At 39.0% G+C, this 22,380-nt stretch overlaps 1 protein-coding gene across 5 annotated transcripts in view; it reads right to left on the bottom strand.

Moving 5' to 3' along the window:
* The window catches only part of St8sia1 (ST8 alpha-N-acetyl-neuraminide alpha-2,8-sialyltransferase 1), a 147,487-nt gene that overhangs the window by 57,919 nt on the left and 67,188 nt on the right, over positions 1 to 22,380 (bottom strand). For 4 of the 5 annotated variants that reach the window (XM_087214022.1, XM_087214021.1, XM_087214024.1 and 1 more), the window contains exon 3: positions 3,865 to 3,957. In XM_087214022.1, the coding sequence (XP_087070148.1) occupies positions 3,865 to 3,957 (93 nt within the window). Of the gene's footprint in view, positions 1 to 3,864; positions 3,958 to 10,164; positions 10,275 to 22,380 lie in introns of all 5 variants that reach the window. The other variant, XM_004845766.3, reaches the window with a different exon arrangement.

Here is a 22,380-nt window from a genome sequence, read left to right as displayed (position 1 = left end):
GGAAACATATCTGACTCACCATTCTTTTTAACTGGGTCCAAATAACAATCATTTCCCAAGCTGGTCAGCCTCAAAGTTCAAAATTGAATTCTTAACGTCATAATAGGATAATCTATTCAATTTCAGTTTTTATTTAGCAGTATTTTGTCTAAACACATTTATCATCCCTGGGAATAAATATCATGAAGTCCTGATTTAGGCATAATGACTCAATGAATTTTCAGCTCCATTGAAAACTGAGAAACAAAAGTTTGAGGACTCTAATTTTTTCTTTTCATCGAGTTACCACAGGATAACTCAGGTGAGGCCAGAAGATGTTAACTCTTTTGTGAGTAATGGAGTGCTTGAAAATCTGATGAAAAATTTACGTACATGGAAATTTTAGATTAATTTTGGAAGGGGTCCCTGAAATTTATAAAGGCCCTTCCACATATGTAAAGACCATGGGTATTTTGGGTGACTTTGGGGCTTGAATTTCATTTCATTCAATTTGGTATTTCCTGTCCCAGAATAGATTTTAGAAAATATCTGTTGAAGGAATGAAATCTGACCTTATGGAGCTCCCTTTTTTGTGTTGTTGTTCTGTTTTGTTTTTGGTACCGGGGATCGAACTCCGGACCTTGAATTTAAGGCAGGCAGAGGAACCACTGAGCTAACTCCCCACCCTGGAGCTCCCTTTTTAATCTTCCTTCTTCCCATGATCTTCCACACATATACTTTTCTAAAATGTATTTGTTCAAGATTGACAATCGAAAAAATTATTTTCCAAACTCTACTTTCACAATTTTCTTTTTTCCACCTCACAAAAGAAAACCATTGCTCCTATTCCCTCAAATACTACAATGATACAATTGCCTAAGGTTAAAAAGCGCCAAAGAATTATTTCTAAAATACCTTCTGAAGGAATATCTCTTGGGGGAGATACCTCTAGAAGAGATGGAAAGCGACTGCTTTATCTTATCCAAGGGATAAACTCTCTGCAGCTCCCCATGCCTCATTTACATGTTGAATAATTTCACATCAGAAAGTGAGATGATTATATTGGGAGACACTGTAATACTTACTTAAATTTAGAAAGTCAGTCTTCTCTGATAAGAAGTTATCTTAATCAATTAATTTGACAAAAAGCATTGACTTTGACATGAGGATATATAACATCAAAAGAGCTAAATCTGCACTTGTGAGATTTTGACAATATGTACTTAAAGCATATGCATAATATATAATGTGCTGTAAATTTATACTTGGCAACAATTTAACCTTATGCCAAAAAATATGAGGTAATTTGAAAATTACCAAGGGAACGATGGATTTAAAAATTATTTTGGGGCCAGGGATTTAGCTCAGTGGCACCGCACCTGCCTTGCAAGCACAAGGTCTTGAGTTCGATCCCCAGTACCAAAAAAAAAATTATTTTAAGGCTATTTGAACAAACATGTTTGAAGTCCGTTGAGTTAGAGGTTATATGTTGTCTGTGTGTTTGTTTTTCCCAGTACCGGGGATCGAACTCAGGACCTTGCACTTGCCAGGCAGGCGCGGTGCCTCTGAGATACATCCCCAGCACCTACAGGTTATACGTTGAATTGATCCTTCCTGGGGCTTTCCCTTCACAAAACCCGGCAAGGGAAAAAGACAACAGCAACAGGTTTGATGACCAACAGACTGATACCAATCAGAGCAACCTCTCTTCTCTTTGTACAGCAAAACGCAGATGATTCATTCCCACCTAGGAGGACTGTTTTGAGGATAAAGTAAGGCAATGTAAATAAAGGACATGGGACCTGGCATAAAGAAATGTTAACCATTTCCTAATGTTCCTGCTAGCAGTTGCTGCTCGTTTGCCTGGTTTTTTTCCCCTTCAAATTGAACCTAAGTTGTTACACCAAGATGTTTACTTTCCTCTTCCATATTTCATTTTTTGACCCTGTCCTTCTTTTGTTTCTTTAATTTTTTCCTCAAAAACACAATCACTCATCTTCCTCCATCTCCTTCCCTCTCTCCCTCTCCCTCAGTCATCTTGCTTTAATGCTCTTTTCCACTTTTCTCTTTAAATTTTACTACCAACTCCACATATTCAGGTAAAAATGAAACAAAGCAGGATCTTCTGCTCTTGAATAGAATATGCTGAATGTTTTATCCCACTCCACAAGAATGTATATTCCTCCCTAGAAGTTATTTTATTCCCCAATCAAAATAATAGTCAAAGCAGTAAACTATGGTTCTAAAAGATGTTACCAACCTTTTTGGTGCATTTTTTTGGCAAAAAAGTTTCCTGTGAATCTATAGGTATTTAAAAATTAAAATTTTCTAATTAATTGAAGAAAAATATTTGTTTTATCTTTTTCCTTATACTTTTTTATTTCTTATAGTGAACATATATTTTGTCTTAAAAATAATACATTTAAAATGTGCCAATAAAATTAATTTTTAAAATTTAAAAAGTAAAAATAATATTCACATAGATTACATTTCTTGAATATGAAACATTAAATCATAAATGCACTACAAAATATAAGATAGTATTTTTAATGGGAGTGTCATAGGGGAAAGAAAATTGACCCAGAAAAGAATTTTAATAAAAAAAGTTATAAAAGACTAACAAATTTCATTGCATAAAAAATTTTAAACAATATAACATAAGTTAAAATATATATAACAGAATAGAAGCAAACATTTGTTACATATAATAAACAAAGACTTAAAGTCTACAACAAACAGTACCTACATACTAATAGGAAAATATTTTTTAAAGAAGGAAGCAAAAACAAGAAAAAATACAAACAAGCAATTCAAAGAAGAAATACAAATAGTCAATACGAACTCAGTCCATTTAATATCCAGAAAAAAATGCAAAGTAAGTAAAAAATGTATTACTTTTCACTCAAACACACTGACAAAATTTAAAAGATTGACAATACGTATATACTTTTGTTTTCAATGTAGAAAAACAATTTTATCCATTACTGAAAGTACACTGGGGGAGTATTTTGCAAAATTAAAAATCAACTGATTGCATTTTGTGAAATCTATTTTATTAGAATATTTACTTATGAACCAAAACACGTATAAACACATTTGCTGTCCACTTAACAGGACTTCTCTGATACCAAGTAACTGGCCCAGAACATCTGGATATCTCACTCCTCAGCACTAGGTACACAGGGAGATCTGGAAGACAATGTCTGACTCTTCTTTCCTCAGAAATGGACCCATTCTCTACAATAAATAGTCCTTAGAAACACCTGAGAGCTCAGAGCTGGGCTTCCTCAATGGGACTGACTCTTAGAAGCTCCCCTAGCAGCTGCAGAAATTTACGAAATTGATGCTGAATAAGAATTCCCATCAGCTTTCCAAAATTTGATATATGTAGCATAATAGTATTACATTATATATTTTATGTTATATACTATAATACTACTATATTATCACTATAATCACACATTCGTATATATTCTGACAATATTGTTATTTCAAAGCACATGAATGTGGTAGATTGGTCTTTTATTTTGTTTTGTTAATTCAGTTCACAGTAGACAATCAATAAATCGGGAATGAAACCAACAAATTGAAAGTAGTAGCAATAAGCAGGAGATTGTGCTGCTTCTTTGAGCAAAACCACTGATCCTCATATTAGGTGTACTATCTCTAACAGCAAGAAACAGAATACAGAGGGAACATGAAGTTCTGTTTGGATTCCCACAATCCTGCCTCATTTATTTACGATCCCCTTTCCTCCTTCCTGCCTGTACAAATAGTTTTCCTCTTTGTTTCCCAAACTGAATCACACTCTCTGCCTTTAAGATGCTCAATATTTCAAAAGCCTTCCTCTTTAGTTCCACACAGAGAGAGGTCAAAAGCTCTTACCTCTGCCGAATTATGCTGGGATTAGCTGTCACCAAATGAGTTTTGGATCCAACATCTTTAGTGTATTCACTTGACAAGGGAGGCAGGTTGCATCTAGAGACACAAAAACAAGCATTTCAGGGTGACTTAATACTTTTAAATCAAGTCAGCTATAATGGCACAAATAGGAACTTTAATTCTAGCTCAATTTACAAATAACTGTATTTTACCACCTTTCCCTTTTAATAGACATTAGATGACTAATTAACCATCAGCATTTTTAAAACGCTGTCAAAAAAAACTAGTCCTATTTTAGAAGAAAGAAAATGTCAGCTACAGAGGTAAAAGATCTACCAAACAAAAGAGACAGTAAGTAGAATGTATTTATTCCTTTTAAAATATTTGAGGTGGTAGGACAGGAGTATTAGGCTTGAAATTAGGGCGCGGGAGGTAGAAGACACAGAACCAACTGCTCTCTGCATAACAATAAACCTCAGAGACACAGGAATTATACTTGCCTATGTTGTCCTTTCTTCTCCAAACATATAAATTATAATAGTACATTCAGGGCGATGTAATGTTCACTTAAATCAATGTATGTCTGGCTTTTCTGACCAATGCACAGTTTGATTAGTGGTGAAGACATAATGTCACAGCACCCAAAGAACTGCAATGATACCAGTTCCTCTAAGGAAAAGGGGACTGGCAATGTTTTCCTAGTGAAGCGAACAGTCCCACTCCTCCCACCCCCAAAGCTCCACCCCTGCACTCTAATCATTTGCCTTGGCCACAATGTCTTGTGAACATGTACAACGAAAAGCTATGGCCATTTCAAGTCCGGACTCCATGGCTTTCTGCCTGTGGGACATTAGGCAAGTAAATTCATTTCCTGCCCTGAGTTTCTCCATTACATCCAATGAAGATAATGACTTTTCCTCTCTTACCGAGTTATTGGAGGGACTGAAAAACACTGTATAACAAGTCCACCTCTTGATGCCTCACACAGGGTAGAAGCTCAAGAATGTCACAACCAAAAATGTCGTGGAAATATAACTAAATATATATTTGTTATCTGTGAAAACCTCAAATAAGGCTACAGCTTTTCATTAGGTTTTTCTTTGGTTTCTGTCTCCTAATTTTTCCCCTCAACCTATATGTCTAGCTTGACTCCTGACACATCAAGTTAAATCTAACTTTCTACCACTTTAGCAAACCAAAGCATATTTATAGATAGAGATATCTTACAAATACTAAGGTCTCTGCCAGCTATTAAGAGGTGTGATTGAAAACCATGGTGAATTTTTAAATTTTTTAACTACAGTAAAAATCACATTGCCATTAATGCCCCCTCTCCCTCTCTCTTGCCTTCTTTGAATATACTTGTCCCATCATTCTTGCTACTTTCTAAAGCAGTTCCAGAAGTCCTCTTTCAAGAGTGTCTTTAGTTGCACTGCTGTTGCAGCCTCAATGTCCTGAATTAGTTTAAAACATGTACCATTCATGGTCATTTGTACTTTGGGGAAGAACCTGAAGCCATAGGGTGCCAGATCTGGTGAATAAGGTGGGCAAAGGCACACTGTAGTCTTTTTATGAAAGGGACTCACTAAAGAGGACTTCCAAAACTTCTTCCGAAAGTGGCGAGAATAATAGAATAAGTGTGTTCTAAGCAAAGGGAAATATTTGGAGGGAACTTAATGGTAGTATGTCTTTTACGGTAATATTTTAACAATTTAAATATTCACCATATATTTTATCATACCACATTAATTTTCCCTACACATTTGCCCCCAGGAGATGGAATTGGCCATGTGCTCACTCAGCTGATCAGCTGGAATTCCCCGATTTTGTTTTTGCTTTCAGCCTGGGACTCCTATCACTTCAGGGAATCCCAGGGAGAAACTTGTCTCTGTGGATTTAAGAGTTGTCCTTTCATCTCTTGGTGAGTAATGAGAGACTGGTTCTCCTGCCAACTACCCACAGGTCAGAGTGTCAGTCAGCTGACCACCTCACTGAGAGAAAAAAATAGGGGTCTTTGTGGGGGCCTGGGGAGAGCCTGTCACAGAGCCCCTGCAGGCCAGTGGTGGCATCACATCCTGTGCAGTTGCCTGAGGATCCTCAGGCAGGAGAGAACTCATGACTGGCTCGCCAGGCTGTGGTACCGAATGTAGTCTTGTGATTTGACAGATCTTTGTGAAGATAAAGATAAAACAGATTAAAAGTCAGATACATCTCTTAAAGAAGCTTTGTTGTTGATTGCCTTTGGTAACATCTGAGAAGCAACCACACTGTAGTACAACTGTGAGCTCTAAACATTGCCAGAGAGTGCCATTAATCTGTTTTGTCATTAGGAAATGAAATAAGATAGTTTTCATGAGTGAATACTTTGATTTTCTGTGTGTTCTATGGTTCATACGTCTGGATCCCTTCATACTTCCTACCACAGAGTATAAGCTCAAGAAAAACTTGCAGATGCTGATTTTACCTGATAATAAAAGAAAATGCTCACAATAGTAAAGTAGATAAACGCATTTCTAGAAAATAATGGCAATACATTTCAGTGTAAATATCTGCCTTAACTTCTTCTAGGTGAACTTTCTTTTTCTTTTTTTTTTTTTGGTACCGGGAATCGAACTCAGGTCCTTGTGCTTGCCTGGCAGGCAGCAGAACCACTGAACTAAATCCCCAGCCCCAAGGTGAACTTTCTTTTCAAGTGCAAATATCTAAGACAATTTCCTCTATCTCTTAGGAAAAGCACACTATAATTTTAGCTCCTCAGTTCCTAAATTGATAATTACATAGATTTACATAAAAGGCACATTTAATACAGTCAAATTGTTTCTAATGAGGCATAATTGTGTAAAAGTGTTCGAAACTTTGCATTGTTGCTTGTTGGCACAATTAACATATATTAATGGCTAAAGTGTCTCAGTAACAGTGCTCAAAATCCTAAAAGAGATCCAATCCCAAAGCTGGCAAGAAATAAATATTCTTTGAATTGGGAAGTAGAATGGGTGAAGACTGGGCTTAGTGGAGAGAAATTTTAAATAGAAAAATCACAAAATTACTCTAAAATTTTATATACATAGATTTAAGTATGCAATGCATACATTTGAGTATAATTCAAAAGGCACCAAAATTATGTTGTCTTCACTGTAACCCCGAACCCACCCAGTCTGTCTTCAGGATACAATCACTGTTATTTCTGTCTCACAGGCCTTCCAGCTATATTGAACTCAACAGTATTATTTTTTAATGTGTTGTTTTTGATTATACAGCAAATGTGCACTTTAAAAAATGGGAAATTGACTTTTAGCATTTTAGAAGATGGTGTGTGAAAACATCTAAGCAAAGAAAATTATGGAATCATTACTTTCTAGTCCTAAAAGTTTGACCTGTAATCTGGTATGACACTATGTAAGGGCAGTGCTATTTTGGGGTCTCCTTTCCCACTTAATCTGTCCATGTATCCTTCAATGTAGGATCACACTGGCCACATGCTTTTGGAAAATACGATATTTTCTCAATTTTCTAAATGTGTCCTCTGAAATGTGTATTAACCACTTATAAGTAGATCTGTAAATGGCCAAATAATAATAATTTATCAACATTTATTATTCCCATATTGGGAACCCTATATAAGCCTTTGTGATACAAAAATAGTCCAATTTGTGATATTAATCAAAGACATATATACACATAGCTTTAGTTGCAATGCTACCTTCCTTGGATTGTTTTCAGTCCTTACTTTTCTCGTCATCCTATAAACATTGTGCTCCATACTGTGTTGGGCACTCTAATCACAGGTGCTCATTAATTCCAAACTTGGATATATCAATAAAAGGCTGTACAAGGCCAACAGTCTCATTTATTTAAGATAAATATTGTCCTGCTAGATAATCCCCTATGATGCTTAGGCCTTGTACAAGTTAAACTGAAAATACTCATCTTCCCAAGGGAAGATACACACACACACACACACACACACACACACACGTACACACACACACGTCGGAAATAATAGAAAAAATATTTATTGTACTGCTTCCTTCTACACTATATCAAGGCCACTTGAAATCACTTCTCTGAACCTCTGAACTTAATATTATCTGTTCCTTCTTCCTTATATAATGTGTAGAAAGAGCAAATAAATTTATACAAAAGCAATCTGAAAATTTAAAGAAAGCTACACAACCTCTGTTACATTAGGGACACCTTCACAGAAGCACAGGTTGAAGCAGAGTTGCCACAACAGAAAGCATTTTACAAGGCTGAGCAACAGCGGAGGTCACATAACACACTGCAGGTCACAGGCCTGGCCAAGGGCAAGGACTTGTCCTCCTAACCCTCAGTGTTTCCTATGGGCTCCTCAGCCTCACCTAAAGCCACAGTCCTGGATTGGGGTCCTGGGCAGGCCCAGGGCCTCTGCCTGTCTCATCCCACGCTGCTCTCCAGGTGATTTCATCCAGTCCTGTGGCTTTAATCTCTCTCCAGTCCCTCTCCAACACACCATTGTCCTCATTTTCATGACACTGCAACAGGACCCAGTGTCTTCCCCACATTACAGCTATGGCAAAGGCCTCCTTCCTACCCTCAGAGGAACAAAGAGAGGACTCAGCCCAGACGATGCTTTTCCTCAGAAGCTCCCACTGCCTCCACCATTTATGTCTGCATTCTCCCGAAGCACATCCCCAGGATACCAGCCCATCTCAGAACTGTTCAATGTACCATTCCCCAACCCTCCTGAGGCCCAATACACAGAAAGTGCACAGTAAACAGAGTCTGCATTGAATTAAGAAAACTACTTTTTCCTCCATTTCCCTATTGCTTGTATATATTGCAAAAAAAATTATAATAGAGGTGAAAAGATAGTAACCGGGAAAAAATATGCTACAGCACCCCATGAAGGCAAGGTAGGTAAGGATGTCCCTACTCTGCCACAGGGTTCCCCAAGCGAGACTCTCTCTGCAGCCCCCTCTCCTCCTCTGAGAGGGAACCTGGCCTTCCCCTAAGACAAGGGTTTCCCCAAACCCCCCTGAAACAGTCCTTTCTATCCCATTTAGCTCAGTTCAGGGCTGGTTCAGGGTTCTTTCAGCGATCTTCTGCCACTTCGGTACTTATTCATCCTTTAAAAAAACAAAAAATCTCCCTCCTCCTTTTCTCAGCTTCCTGCCCTCCATTTACTGGGGTCCTCAGCCTTCCTGGGCATGGAGCCCCTTGGGCCCTGGCTGATGGTCCTTCCGACTTCATTGGGATTCTAGGGTCTGACCTGAAAGACCCCACAGAGTCTAACCTCAATTTTCCCTTTACATCCTCAGTCACAAATGTCCTGCTTTTCTACAACCTGTCTAATCATCCCCTGCACAAGACAAAGCTCTGAAATCTTAACACTCCAGCGGGCCATTCTTGGACTGTCTTCTCCACCCATTTCTCCCTCCTCTTCAACACCAGTCCCCTCGTGGCTCTGAATGCCGGCCATTTGGCCCCCTCCCCTTCTCCTTCACACAAGACAGAGCCCACTCCCTTTCCTGCCAGGCTGCAGGCCTGTTGCTTACTTCCCGGCCCTCCATGCTATCACTCCCTGTGCTTCCCTCTCACCGGATTTGAAACCTGCCCTAAGGCAATCGCTCGCTCTTTGCTCCCACACGGGGCTGTTGGGCACCTGTGCTCAAGATCACCAACAGCGCCCTCTGGTGGCCTAGAGTCTCAGGATCTCCTCCGCCCAGGGCCGGACCCTCAGCAATTCCTCATCTCGCCCCTGCAGGGGCCTCTTCTCCTTGGATCTCACTTCTCAGCACTTAGCTGAGGCCCGTGACCGAGCTCTCCTCTTCTTTGAGGCTGACTCCCCCTCCTTCTTTCCCATTTTCCTAGTCATGGATACATTGAATCCCTCTTCAAATCCCACCTGCCACTTTCAAATGTTTTTGTGAAAAACTAGGAAGACAAGGGTGTACCATAAAATGGATAAGTTAAAATACTTACTCATATGGAACTAGCTTTAATGAAAGAGCAATTTAAAAAGTTTTCAGCATCCGACTGTACCATCTAAGGGGAAGTCGGAGGAATGTTTCCGCTTTTCCTGGCTGCCCTTATTAAGGGACAGAGTGGGTACCTCTAAGACCCCTGGGCTCTGATGGCTTTGCACCTCATCCGGGCACTTTCCCTCGCACTCTCACGAACTCCAGAGTGTATGAGCCTGAGGGAAGCTAAAGAGTGTACTTCGGCTGATTAATGCCAAGTGACTAGTTCTGAAAGGCCCGGGGCTTGCGGGAGGGGCGGGGACAAGGAGAGAAGGCGAGGCGGCGCTGTGGTGCTCTCTCTTACCGCATGACAAAATTTGCTGCATCTATTTGCCGGCCACAGCCACTCTTCTTCAGAATCCCACCATTTCCCACCACCGCACATTTCTTCAATGGCAGCTGGAAGGGGGTTGCCTAGCAACAGAAAACAAGGCGGGTTTTCACTGCAAAGAACACACAACCTCACAAAAATCATTGTTTACAGCAGACCCTTTGGAGGAAGTTGAATGAAGGCTGGGCCGGGCAAAAAGACCATGTGGAAAGAAAGACGCCAAGAAATCTGTAAGGACCAAACTAGCCTGTTCCTTTGAAATTAAAAAGGCAAAACAAAAAAACTCCCCCAACGTGTATTTAAATACAATCTTTCTTCTCTTTGTCGAACTGGCCAAGCCCATAGTAGAGGGTGTTTGCTGGGGAAAAACAAAAAAAATCCAAACTAAACACAGGATTATTCTTAAAGGCATTAAACTGGGAACAAACTAAAATGAATTCTAGTCCCCTATCGGATTGCAATTTCATCCACTCACAGTCAGTCATTCGTTCCACATAGGTTTCTGGGCATTTTCTATGCTGTTGGGGATGTGAGTCGCAGCCTTGGAACTCACAACTTAAGACGTGAGGAGAGGAAGGGCAACAGCAGCGCTGAGATGCTGAAGTTGTGCAGAAGAAATGAGCATTACTTGCTAAGGCAGGTACCCGAACAGGGAAAGCTTTCTCACCTGAAATGAACCTCGAAGAAGGAGGATTTTGCAAAGCAGAGAAAGCAACATAAACAAAGGCACAAAATGATTTGCTGAGGGCAAACGCTGTATTTATGAGCACAGAAGCACTGTGCAGATGGTTTTGACCAGAAGTCAGGAGGCACTGACAGAGGGGCAAGTAACTTGCAGTGAACCAGCCAGCATGTGACTCTCCCCCTGCAAACAGTAGACTGGACTGGGAAGGAAATGTTGAACTACCTGAGTGTGCCTGGAGTGCTATTTATAGCACCAGGGAATATGGAAACCCCACACTTGGACCTGAAAGTAAAACCCATCATTTGGCCTCCTGGAGCTGGATCAGAAAGAATTGCAGGCTACAGAATTTCCTGCTTGCTGAAGCCACACCTAGCTACTGGAGTTCTTGTAGGAAGACCTTATGTATATATAAATGGTTCCGAAAATAACAGTACTGATAGTAAATAGTTTGCCCTGGATGAATCTCAAGCAAACAATATGGATTATACAAAAGAACGCATGGAATTGATACACGAATATACATAAGAAGGGCTTCACAAAGGTATGAAGTAATTAAATGAGTAAAAAAATTTCAGGAGGCTCTCCATTCATTGGTAGTGAAGGTAGGCACTTAATGCAGCCAAGAAGATTTTTTTTTTTTGTACCGGGGATCGAATTCGGATCCTTGGGCTTGTGCAGCAGGTGGCAAAACCACTGAGCTAAATTCCCGGCCCAAGCCAAGAAGATTTTATTCCCTTGATTTCTAGTACGTAAGAGGAATAGCCAGAGCTATGGAAATATTGTTGATAAATATGCAGTACTTAAAGCATAAAGTCTGAGCATCTGCAAGATGCAAGAGCATCAGGAATTCCCTGTATTAGCAGAGCAGAGACAGTCCAGTACCCCGCCGGGCAGAATATACAGAGGAGGGAGAAGCAAAGAACCAGCATTCTAACAGATTCAGAATGATACATGGCATTTTTCTCAGTCAGCCCTGAGAGAATAGATTGGGATCAATGTCAGAAAAACATTAGTTAGATCTGTAATTGGTTGGAAAATATTTAAGTATTTATATTCACAGAGTTGTTTGTTTATTCCACAAATATTTAGTGTCTCTTATGTGTCAGGCACTGTCCTGGGTGATAGGAACACAAGTGAAAAATCACTGTTCCCTTGGAAGTTATATCATATGGGAGAGACAGGTAAGAAATAAAGACACAGAGTATACTGGTCAGCTTTCCTTCACTGGGAGCAAACACTTGATAGCCACAGTTTAAAGGAAATGAAGTTTATTGTAGCTCACAGTTTCAGAGGTTTCAGTCAAAGCAGAAACATCATGGCGGAAGGGCATGGCGGAGCAAAGCTGCTCAACTCATGGCATCTGGAAAGCAAAGAGCAGGGATAGAGCCAGAGAGTAAGGGACCAAGGACCAGATATAGAACCCAAGGTCATATGGCCTACCCAGACATGCCCAGAAGTGTGTTTTACTAATGCGCTCAGTGGCTCCCAAGTCAGTCACATTGACAATCAAGACGAATCATCACAAATATGGGCCATGGAGAGAGTCAAGACACGGTTGTGGAGAGGAACTGCAATTTGAACAGGGTGTTAGGGGAAGAGTTCATAGGCTGCATGTGAACTTATCCCAGCAGGAGATAAGGAAATGAACCATTCAGATACTGTAGAAACAACTGATGCACAGACCTTGAGATGGGAACATTTCTGGGATGGGAAAGGAAGAGCAGACAGCCCGTGGTGTCTGAAAATGAGTCAGCAAGGGAGAGAGAAGTAGAAGTAGAAGTAGGTAGATTGGCAAGAAACTCTGTAGGGCTTTGTATGGTATTGGAAAAACTTCAGTTTTTATTTTAAGATGAGAATCAAGTCAAGCTGGGGAGGGGGTTGAAAAGCAGTGAGATTACAACATATGTTGGAGCGATCACTATGCTACTGTGCAGAGAGGCTGCAGGATGTCATGAGAAGAAAAAGAAATTGGTGAGGAGCCTCTTGTAATAATCCAGGCTGGGGATTTTGGTGACTTGGACCAGGGGTGTAGTGGGAGTGTGAGAAGAAGCCAGATTCTGATGATATCCTGGAGGAAGATCTGACAAAAAAAAAGGAATCAAGCAAGGACAATAGCCAGAGTTTTGGGCTGAATGACTGCAAAGACAGATTTGTCATTTCCTGAGACAGGAAGGTCATAGGAGGAGCATGTTTAGGGAAGTGATCTGAAACTCGGCCTTTAACACATCAAGTGTCTGAGGGCCATTTAGACACTCAAGTGGCAATGTAGAGGAGGCAACTGAGCCGGCAATCAGGGAACTGGTCTTTCCTGGAGAAAGTTGAGAGTGATCAGCATGGCTATTTAAAGTCAGGAGACTAGCTGGAGAGTGAGTATAGACATAGACAGCAAAGAGATTTAAGAAAGGCTGAATTTTTTTAAAAAGGAAGGAAGGAAAATTTGCATCAAACGCTGTTGATTGATAGATTAAGTACAATAAAAGCTTAAAATTGCCACTGGACTTAGCAACTGGTAACCTTGACCAGGATTTGGCTCAGCAGTAAGGGCAAAAGCCTGATCTGAGTTCAGTGAGTTAAACATATACATTTGCACATAGATTTGGATGCAGTTTATTAGAAAATGTGGATTCACGTGTCCTCAGCTAATATGTAGCTTGATTTATAAACTTCTTAAATTGCTAAAAAAGAGGTCCTGGAACCTCATGGGGTGGTGATTCCAGGTTTTAGACAGGACCGTAACAGACAGATCTGGGAATCAACAACACAGACTGGGACAAACACTGCCCCCTGACTCCACAGGGTTATAAGATTTGAGGGCGGCTGTAATGCTCCTCTGCGTTGGGCTTCCTGCCTCTGAAGGGGGATAATATTACCAGCAGTATGTGAGATAACCCACACAAAACCACTGACAGGGCGGGCTGTTCTCTTCTTCCTGCCTCTTTTCATTCCTTCCCTTCTTCCAGCAGAGTTCATGAACTTGTTCAATACCTACATTTCATGGGCTTCTGTGGAAGAAGGTAAAACAGTGATTTATCTAGCTGTTATTTTAATCATTGGGAATAATTTAATTAGCAGAAAATTTAACTATTATATACATGCACTATTAAGATGGTCCTGGGCTGGGGATTTAGCTCAGTGGTTCCGTCACCTGCCTTGCAAAGGCAAGGTCCCGAGTTCGATCCCTGGTACCAAAACAAAAACAAATAGTCCCAAAAGTCTTCAAACAAAAGTCCAGGGATTTAGAAAATAAAAAGGCCACTTCTGACTTTTTTCTGGTAACGTTCACTTGATCCTTCTTCATTGTGTCAACTGCTAGCCCTGGCACAAGCAATTTCATTTCAATGTATATTCTCAAGTTCCTGGGTACACTCTTCTAACCAATTGATAACACATCATTGAACAATAATAGCACACCAAAGCTTTTCAGAGAGGAAAAACATTAATTGAGGAAATGCTATGGATTTTTATTTTAGATAAACATCAGTAACTGAGATAATACTGTCATTATTCTCTTTTAGACACAGAATACACACTTGGCAATGGTCAATGCTTTTTATAATGATCTAGAACAAAGTATTGTTCTTTTTTGTTATGCTATGTAAAAGAAATTTTGGTCATCTATTGTCACATAAACATTATGATTTTTATGGGTTTTCATTAAGACACTGCATGCTGTCTTTTGAAATGCATCTCCTTGTACCCATGCAAGAAAGTATCTATTAGACCTGAGAATGTAGTATTATAACACTCCTGCCAAACTTAAAAAGTATCACTCTAAATGAGAGGACAGATTGAGAAAGATGGGAAAGATTGTAATGATGAACTCAAAATTTTTCAACACTTGCTCAGCTATTAATTCAGCTTATGGATTTTTTGTCCAAATTTTTTCACCCATAACTTTCTTCTGTTAGTGGCCAACTTTGTAATAATCATATAGTATTACCCATCAAGATTTTAATTTGCCAGGCCCCTCAACCCCTCGGTGACACTCTGAAAATCAGACTTAGGAAACTTAATGTCAGGAAGGTTAAAAAAAAAAAGCAAACAAAAATTAGAGTCATGTTTTATGGCATGCATGAGGGTGAAAAGAATTACCTGAGGCTAGAAGACTTTTTCAGAAATAAACTGCAAGTGCAAACTGTGAAAATATTCCTGGCTGACAATATGACTTCTGAAAGAATGCTATTAAAATCTGAAGAATTTAAACTGGTTTTTTTTTATGCCTTGGGTGAATAGTACCAGAGCATTCCGGAAAAAGGTTTACAATTAGTTGAATGAAACTTGATTACCAGAGTCATATGCAAAGCCTCCCCTTTTCCTCTCTTCCACATGCAATCCTCACAGGGCAGCCAGGAGCCAAGGAGCTGATCTGCACTCCCCCCCCCCCCCCAGCAGAGCCAGCTGAGCCACTCATCTTCCCAAACATAACTAGAAGTCTTGACCCACAACTGCACACGGCCTCTGTAAGCAACTGAGTTAACCTCCATAATCCCCAATTGCTTTGGAGTTTCAGAAATGTGAACCACTCAGTAGAAAATAAACTGGATTAACCAGTATTGTGATGGCTCTTTTCACAGGAATGTACAATATTTTATTAAAGAGCATCTCTGATTACAAATTAAGCTACAACAGTTTTTGAAAGAGGTCGCATTTGAGGCATGTCGACAGTTTTAAAAATTAGCATCATGAATCGACATAAAATCAGAATCTAAGAATAAAAAGTGTTCCACAGACCCGCTAAAGGGCAGAACTAGATATTAGGGATGCTGGCTCTTCGGTCTCTACATCTGAGTTATAAAAAGTATTCTTAAATCAGATTTCTTTGGGAACATCGGGAATCTAAAGAATTTGGAATCCCAGAAGAAACCCACTAAGATCCTATCGGTACTAGAACTCTGTTGAAACTGTCCTAAAGCCTGAGCAGACTTGAACAGGAGCTGAGGCTCCGGGGCTTATAAAAATTGATTCACAGATTCAATCAGATTAAGCACTATAATCAGTGGCCAATTCAATACCTTGAGTTCCAAAAATTATCTTAGCAACAAATGTGTATTTTTCATGTTCTTTCTGTCTTTGAAGGTGGCAACAAAAGAATTCATTGTTTTAAATTTAATACACAATGTTCAGTATCCGATTATGACTCTCACCATAATTCACTGCTTCACTATGACATTCTTAGGTGCACAAAGTATTTTTGCACTGCTTTGCTTTTGATTCTTCTTCCCCTGGTTTCCTTCTACTAATCCCTTGTTCCCATTTTATCTGTAGCCTATATTCCTTGCTTTGTTGCTCTTATACAGGAAGCATGACATCACTATTTATAAATAAACATTGTTTTAGATAATTAGGCTATCACGGTTCAGTTTTGAGGGTTTCACTGCACAAATAACTGTGTGATACTCTTTCAGCTAAAAGAGTTGATGCTTACTCTTAACACTTGACAATTGAGATAAAAATACAGTGAATGTTGAATTTTTAAATTATTCCTCCTGACAATTCTCCCCCTTGCTTCAAAAACACTTATCCCACTGTTCTTGCCACTTTCTGAAGCAGTTCTGGAAGTCCTCTTTCACGTCTTTAATTGCACTGTCTTGGCTGTCTCAGTGTCCTGAATTGATGCAAACTGTTTACCATTCACGGTCATTTTGACATTAAGGAAGAGCCAGAAGTTGCATGGTGCCAGATCTAGTGAGCAAGGTGGATGACACACTGTGATTTTTTCTTTTTACAGGCCTGCCTTTCTCTTGGGTGGCATGTTGTGGCAGCGTTCACTGTATTTTTTTTTTTTAAATCACACCTTATAGACACTCAGAAAAGAGGAGGACTTCTATAACTGCTTCAGAAGGTTGCAAGACTTACGAGATAAGCATGCTTGAAGCAAGTGGGAGCACTAGTAGGAGGATTAATGATATTGTGTCTTTTACTATAATATTTTTTAAATTGAGCATTCATCATATATTTCAATCACAACTTACACATAAGAAAATTGTTGTGTTTGGGTTGTGTGTGTGTGATTTTTTAGTTGATAGTAGTGAGGTTTTCTTGTTGTTCCTTAATCCTATTACTCTTCTCCAATCTCTCTATCTTCTTGGAAAGAAGGTGGAGCCCATCTTCCTTCTATCTTAAAGATAGAAAATTTACCCATTCAGCATTTAGAACACCATCAAGCAAAACTATGAAGAAGAATGAACATCAGTGTTAGATGTGGATCTCAAATCACATCAGAAAAGCAGAGGTGTTGCTTTGCAAGCCTTTAGAATGATCAAAAAAACCATCACTACATATCACCTGCTATTAGTCCCCATGCCAAATCTCATGCCTGCCCTTCGTGATGAAAATCTCCAGTTCTGTTCACAAGAACATCAACAAATACCTAACTGCACACCAACCTATTCATTTCTATGTACCCTCACCTATGGATTCACATGGACTCCCACATACTTATGCTTCACCCACACACATAATTTAATTTCTTGCCCATATGGTAATTATATCAACTTAGGCATCTAAATATAACCCCCTGCCTCACATCTAATTATAGCCCCCTCTTATGAATGTAATTACACCATTCAGCCACCCATCTAATTATCCCCTCCTTGACATACTTAGTTGTACTGCCCTGCTCAAGGACCTAATTACATTCTAACCAGTGCATCAATTAAACCCCCAACCCACCAATACTCCTCAAATGCAAGTCTCTTTATCGCTGTATCCAATCACTTCATTACTTCAACTATGGATTGGCAACTTCCCACAAGTGAATTCCTAGCCAACGTGGCACCCAGCTAACCAGGCCAAATAATAAAAGAGAGCTAAACCCAAAGCAGCTTCGGTCATTTCCAGTCAGTAAACTAACATCCATTTGTTTTTTCAGTTATTTAACAAGCCCCTTGGAAGTCCAAATTAAATTTTCAGCTGTTTTCTTACTTTGCATATGTAAATATTTTTATGATAAAAATATCTAGTAATTAGTTCATTTACTGCAGAGAAAAATGCTCCTCATTGCAGATATTCAGTTATTGAGCCCTTAAGAAAACATTACCCAAAACTTTCTCTGGGGATATATATTTCTAAGTGCTAATTATTGAATATTTGCAGATCCCTACAGTCAACTATTCTTCAATATAACTATTCTTCAATTATATGAAAACAATAACTATTCAAAACTATTCTTCAATTATATGAAAACAATTTCCCCAAAAGCTTCTAAGACTTGTATTCCCCACTCTACTAATAAAATTGTGATTTTAAAAAGATAAATTCAGTATTATTACGCTTTCTACAGAGGATGCATCTCTGGATACTGAATGATGTGAATATATACTAGGTGCTATTTGCCAACTGAAATTCATTACCCAATTGATTAAAAAAAATACCTAAGCATTCCAGAAAGAATTTTGTACATTTCATATATAATCTGTTATTTCTGGATATAACTCCATATTGCATCATTTCATGCAACCATAGATTATATTTATTAAACATTTTAAAATTAATTCCCAGTTCAATGAAATTTATTATTGATGTTGTATCTGACTCATGAATCCCAAAGGAGTGAACAAAGATTGTGCCTGTACTATACCAGAGGTTGGCCACATTTCAAAAATTCTCCAAAATGTTGGAATATTTTAGGGTTAAAAAAAAAAGTATGAAGATCATTTACATTTCAAAGGTAAGGGCAGAAAACAGAAGCAACAGCAGGAAGAACTGAGCCTCACACCACTGCTAGTCCTTGCGTTTGTACTTCCTTCATTGGAAAGACCACTGAAAGATTCTTTTTCTCTAAATATAGAAAGTTCTTCTGTCATTGAACTTCAACTCTGAACCCTGCCTGCTTGCATCTGAATCCTTGCTTTAACGTTTCCTCTAGGGCCATGGGCAAGTTATTTAACCATACTCCTTAAGCTTCTGTGATAATGGTACCACTCCATACAGCCGCTGTGAAGATTGAACAGTTATGTCTGGCACAAGCTACTTAATCAATAACTGTCATTTTTGTTTTTAATGAACCGAAATCGTCTCGTAACACACACTAGAAATCTTGGAGTCATTTCTGCTCAGCTCTTTCTTCAGATCATCCTAATACCTAACTGCAGAAGTTCTTGTACTCTTCACCTCTTTGTCTTTAATATAAGTACAGGAAGAAAAAATGGCTTCTTACTTCTGGTTAATTATGACTTCTGTTAGCTTCTGATTCTTGCTCTTCCTCAATCTTTCATTCTTATTCAAATTCTTCTTAAGCAAAGGTACAAATCACTTGGCTAGTAAAAACTATGCCTCGTAAAAATGATGCTGAGTTCCTTGCCTACATACAAAACATTTGAGATCTTCACTAAAGGACGCAGGACCCACCAACATCCCCAGCATCCTGTCCATTCTTTTCTCCCACTCCCATTACCTATATATACACCCAATATTCCCTCTATACCTTTTGTCTTCCTTGTGGTTTTTCACACACAGCCTGTTTCCTGTCTCCCTACCTTTACTGAAGCTGCTAATCCCTTCTTCCTCCCTCTATTTTCCCTGTTATCTACTCACCAAATTATTTTTCAACCCTTTAGAATCTGTGAAATGTCTTCAGTTATTGTGCACAATAAGATCCCTTACAAATTCAAGAGATGCTGAACAACAGAACCAAGTCAGAAGCACATTAGAATTCTTTTATGCTCAATGAGTCATGAGAATTACGTATTAAAGCTGTGAGCAATGGCTTGTAAATATAGGTGGAATTGAATCAAATCATTCTTTAATACTTCAGAGATTTTCAAACTCATTGCTGCTACCATTCCATTTTGTTTGGAAATGTATCTGTTCGTGTTTCCTAAACAAGGTGGTATGTAGAAAACCCCTATAAAAAACAAAAAAATAGGAAAACAAAAGACGATATTGTTTATAGTAGAGGTGGTTGCTCCTCTCTTGTTTTTACTTTTGGAAGTGGCACTTAGACACCCCAAAGAATTCTTTGGTGCAAAAACCCTTTCATCTAATCAAACTCCACTTTTTTTTCAGAAATTAAAAACTACAAACATCAAGTAAGTTTCAATTAAGGCCACATGGCAAATATGTAGTAAAGGTCAACCAACCATGTAACCATCCCTATACCAAGTACTAGGTCAAAAATCCTGACTTCCAGCTTGGCGTTTGTTCCAATAAATGGTTTGCAGCTGGGCATGGTGGCACATGCCTGTAATCCAGCATTCTGGGAGTCTGAGGCAGGAAAGTCATACCTTTGAACTTAGCCTGAGCCATTTAGTAACTTAGTGAGACCTTATCTCACAATAAAAAAGGGCTGGGGTGTAGCTCAGTGCAAAGGCCCTGAGTGCAATCCCTAGTACCACCCAACTATAAACAGTGAGTAATTACTCAGTAGAGTAATTTAGCATTAGCAGCAGACTGCTAGACTGTTAATTCAATTTAACTGATTAGGCAACCAAACTAGGAAGACTAGGATCAATTGCCTGCTAATTAACAACATGCATTTTTAAAAAGAGCAAGCCTGAGATTGATTGTCTCATATGTAACTATTTCATTCCATTAAATGATAAAGAAATCAAAGACTATTCTTTCGGGGAATAATGCAAAAGAAGCTGATTCAGAGCTTTCCTTTATTCCCATGTTGGGTCTCTTAGTTATCTCTGAGGGCCCCTGTAAGTCTCTAATCAGTGGAATGCTGTAGCCTCTAAATTTCCCACTCCCACACTTTTATGATTTCTCTCTACCTGCCTGACCGTCTTCTCTTTTCTCAGTGTGGCCTAGGATGGAATCGCCTAGGATGTACATTAAAGATGTGTACTCGGTCCATTTCACCTCTTCTCAAACAGAATCTCTGGATAGAGCTTAGAAATCTGAACTTCCCCACAGCAAACTCATGGGCAGAATTAAAATTGTACCAACTCACAGATATAATCTAAAGTCTCCCCTCCCCAGAACTTTCCCTGACCAATCCCATGTCCTGGGATTGGCATCCACATCTCATCCAACCCCCAGAGATAAACCTACAGCACTTATAGCCAGTCCTATAACAAGATACTCTAGGCACTTGGCATTTGACACCATCTTCCTAGCTACAGGTTTGCACATCAGCTGTGGTTTGGAGAAGGTTTAAGGGTGTCCTTCAAGCATTCATGTACTGGAAGCTTGGTCCTCAGGGTGGGGATGTTGGCAGGTAGAACTCTTAAGAGGCAGGAGTAGTGGGAGGATCTTAAGTAAATGGGGGTCATTTCCTTTGAAAGATAAAACTTCACTGTCTGGCTTCCTGTTTTATGATGGTATCTCTTCCTTACACTTCTACTCCTACCATAAAGGTGATACGCCAAGAGGGTTCTCACCAGTTGGGCCAATAGCACCATGAATCTCCAAAACTGTGAGCTAAATTATCTTTTTTTAATAAATATAACCTGCCTTGGGTATTTCATTATAGTACAAATCTAACATCCATTTTCCAAAAAGAAAGAAACTTTCAACTCCTAATGTTCTCAGAGCCTACCACAGTAGGTACATAGATGTTTCCATTGATTGACTGATTAATTTAACCCATATGTCTCCCTGTGGCTACTTAGAAAAACTCCAGAAACCTGCCTAGGCAAATGGAGCAAATTTGTCTACTCTTTCAGACAACTGATATAAAAATTAAGGAAATTGCTATATACAAGTGACCTCACTGGATTTTTTTTTTTTTTTAGAATCCAGCACATAGGAAAGAAAAAATTAAATCCCTGCAGGATTCAAGCAGATAAAATAAATGAGCAAAAGGCAGGCATTAGGGAGTCCTAGGGATTGTGGCAAATGGATCAGGATGGGCTTAAGACCTATGCCTACTTGATATTCTGATTTTTTTCCAAGTGATACTAAAAATCCAAATTTTAATGTGAAGTCTCATAGCTTTAAAATGTTGGCATTAGTTCAAATGATTTTTTAAAACAGTAAAAACCAAACAAAATCCATCTGAAAGGCTCACATAGGTTGTTGATAGCCATTTTGCATATTCTACTCTGGAACCCAGGCAGGGTCATGAAGACTTACATTTATTCAGAGTGGGTAGTCAGAGATGAGTATAAATCTTAAATTATTCCGAAAACAAGGAAAGACAATACATGTTTTAGGGAACTTTTATCCAAAGATCAGGAAAGATTCCCTTCTTCTCAATAGCCTCAAATGACCTAAGTTCTTTTATAAAACAATTAGTTTTTAAAATTCAGGGTTATAAGAAAAATCCAAAGGGTTTTTGAAAAGGCTCCCTAATTTCTGTCCAGAATAACACTGTTATACATCAGAATAGAAGCTACAGTGACTTCTCAGCCATCTGTTGCTGAGGCCTCTCGTGTTTGTTTTCTAATCAAATGGGATCATCTAATCCATACAGTTGCAATGCACATGTTCACTTAACAAGATATTACGGATATCTCTTCATCATGGTATGGCATGGAGTCCAATTTTATGGGTGGTTCATAATTTAACCATTTGCTTAATGCTGAATATTTGGGGTTGTTTTCAGTTTTCACTGTGAT

Source organism: Heterocephalus glaber, unplaced genomic scaffold (assembly GCF_053883595.1).
Source record: "Heterocephalus glaber isolate CG9 unplaced genomic scaffold, H.glaber_assembly_v1.0 deba00001444, whole genome shotgun sequence".
Classification (NCBI taxonomy): Eukaryota; Metazoa; Chordata; class Mammalia; order Rodentia; family Bathyergidae; genus Heterocephalus; species Heterocephalus glaber.
This window is presented reverse-complemented; position numbering and strand designations above follow the sequence as displayed.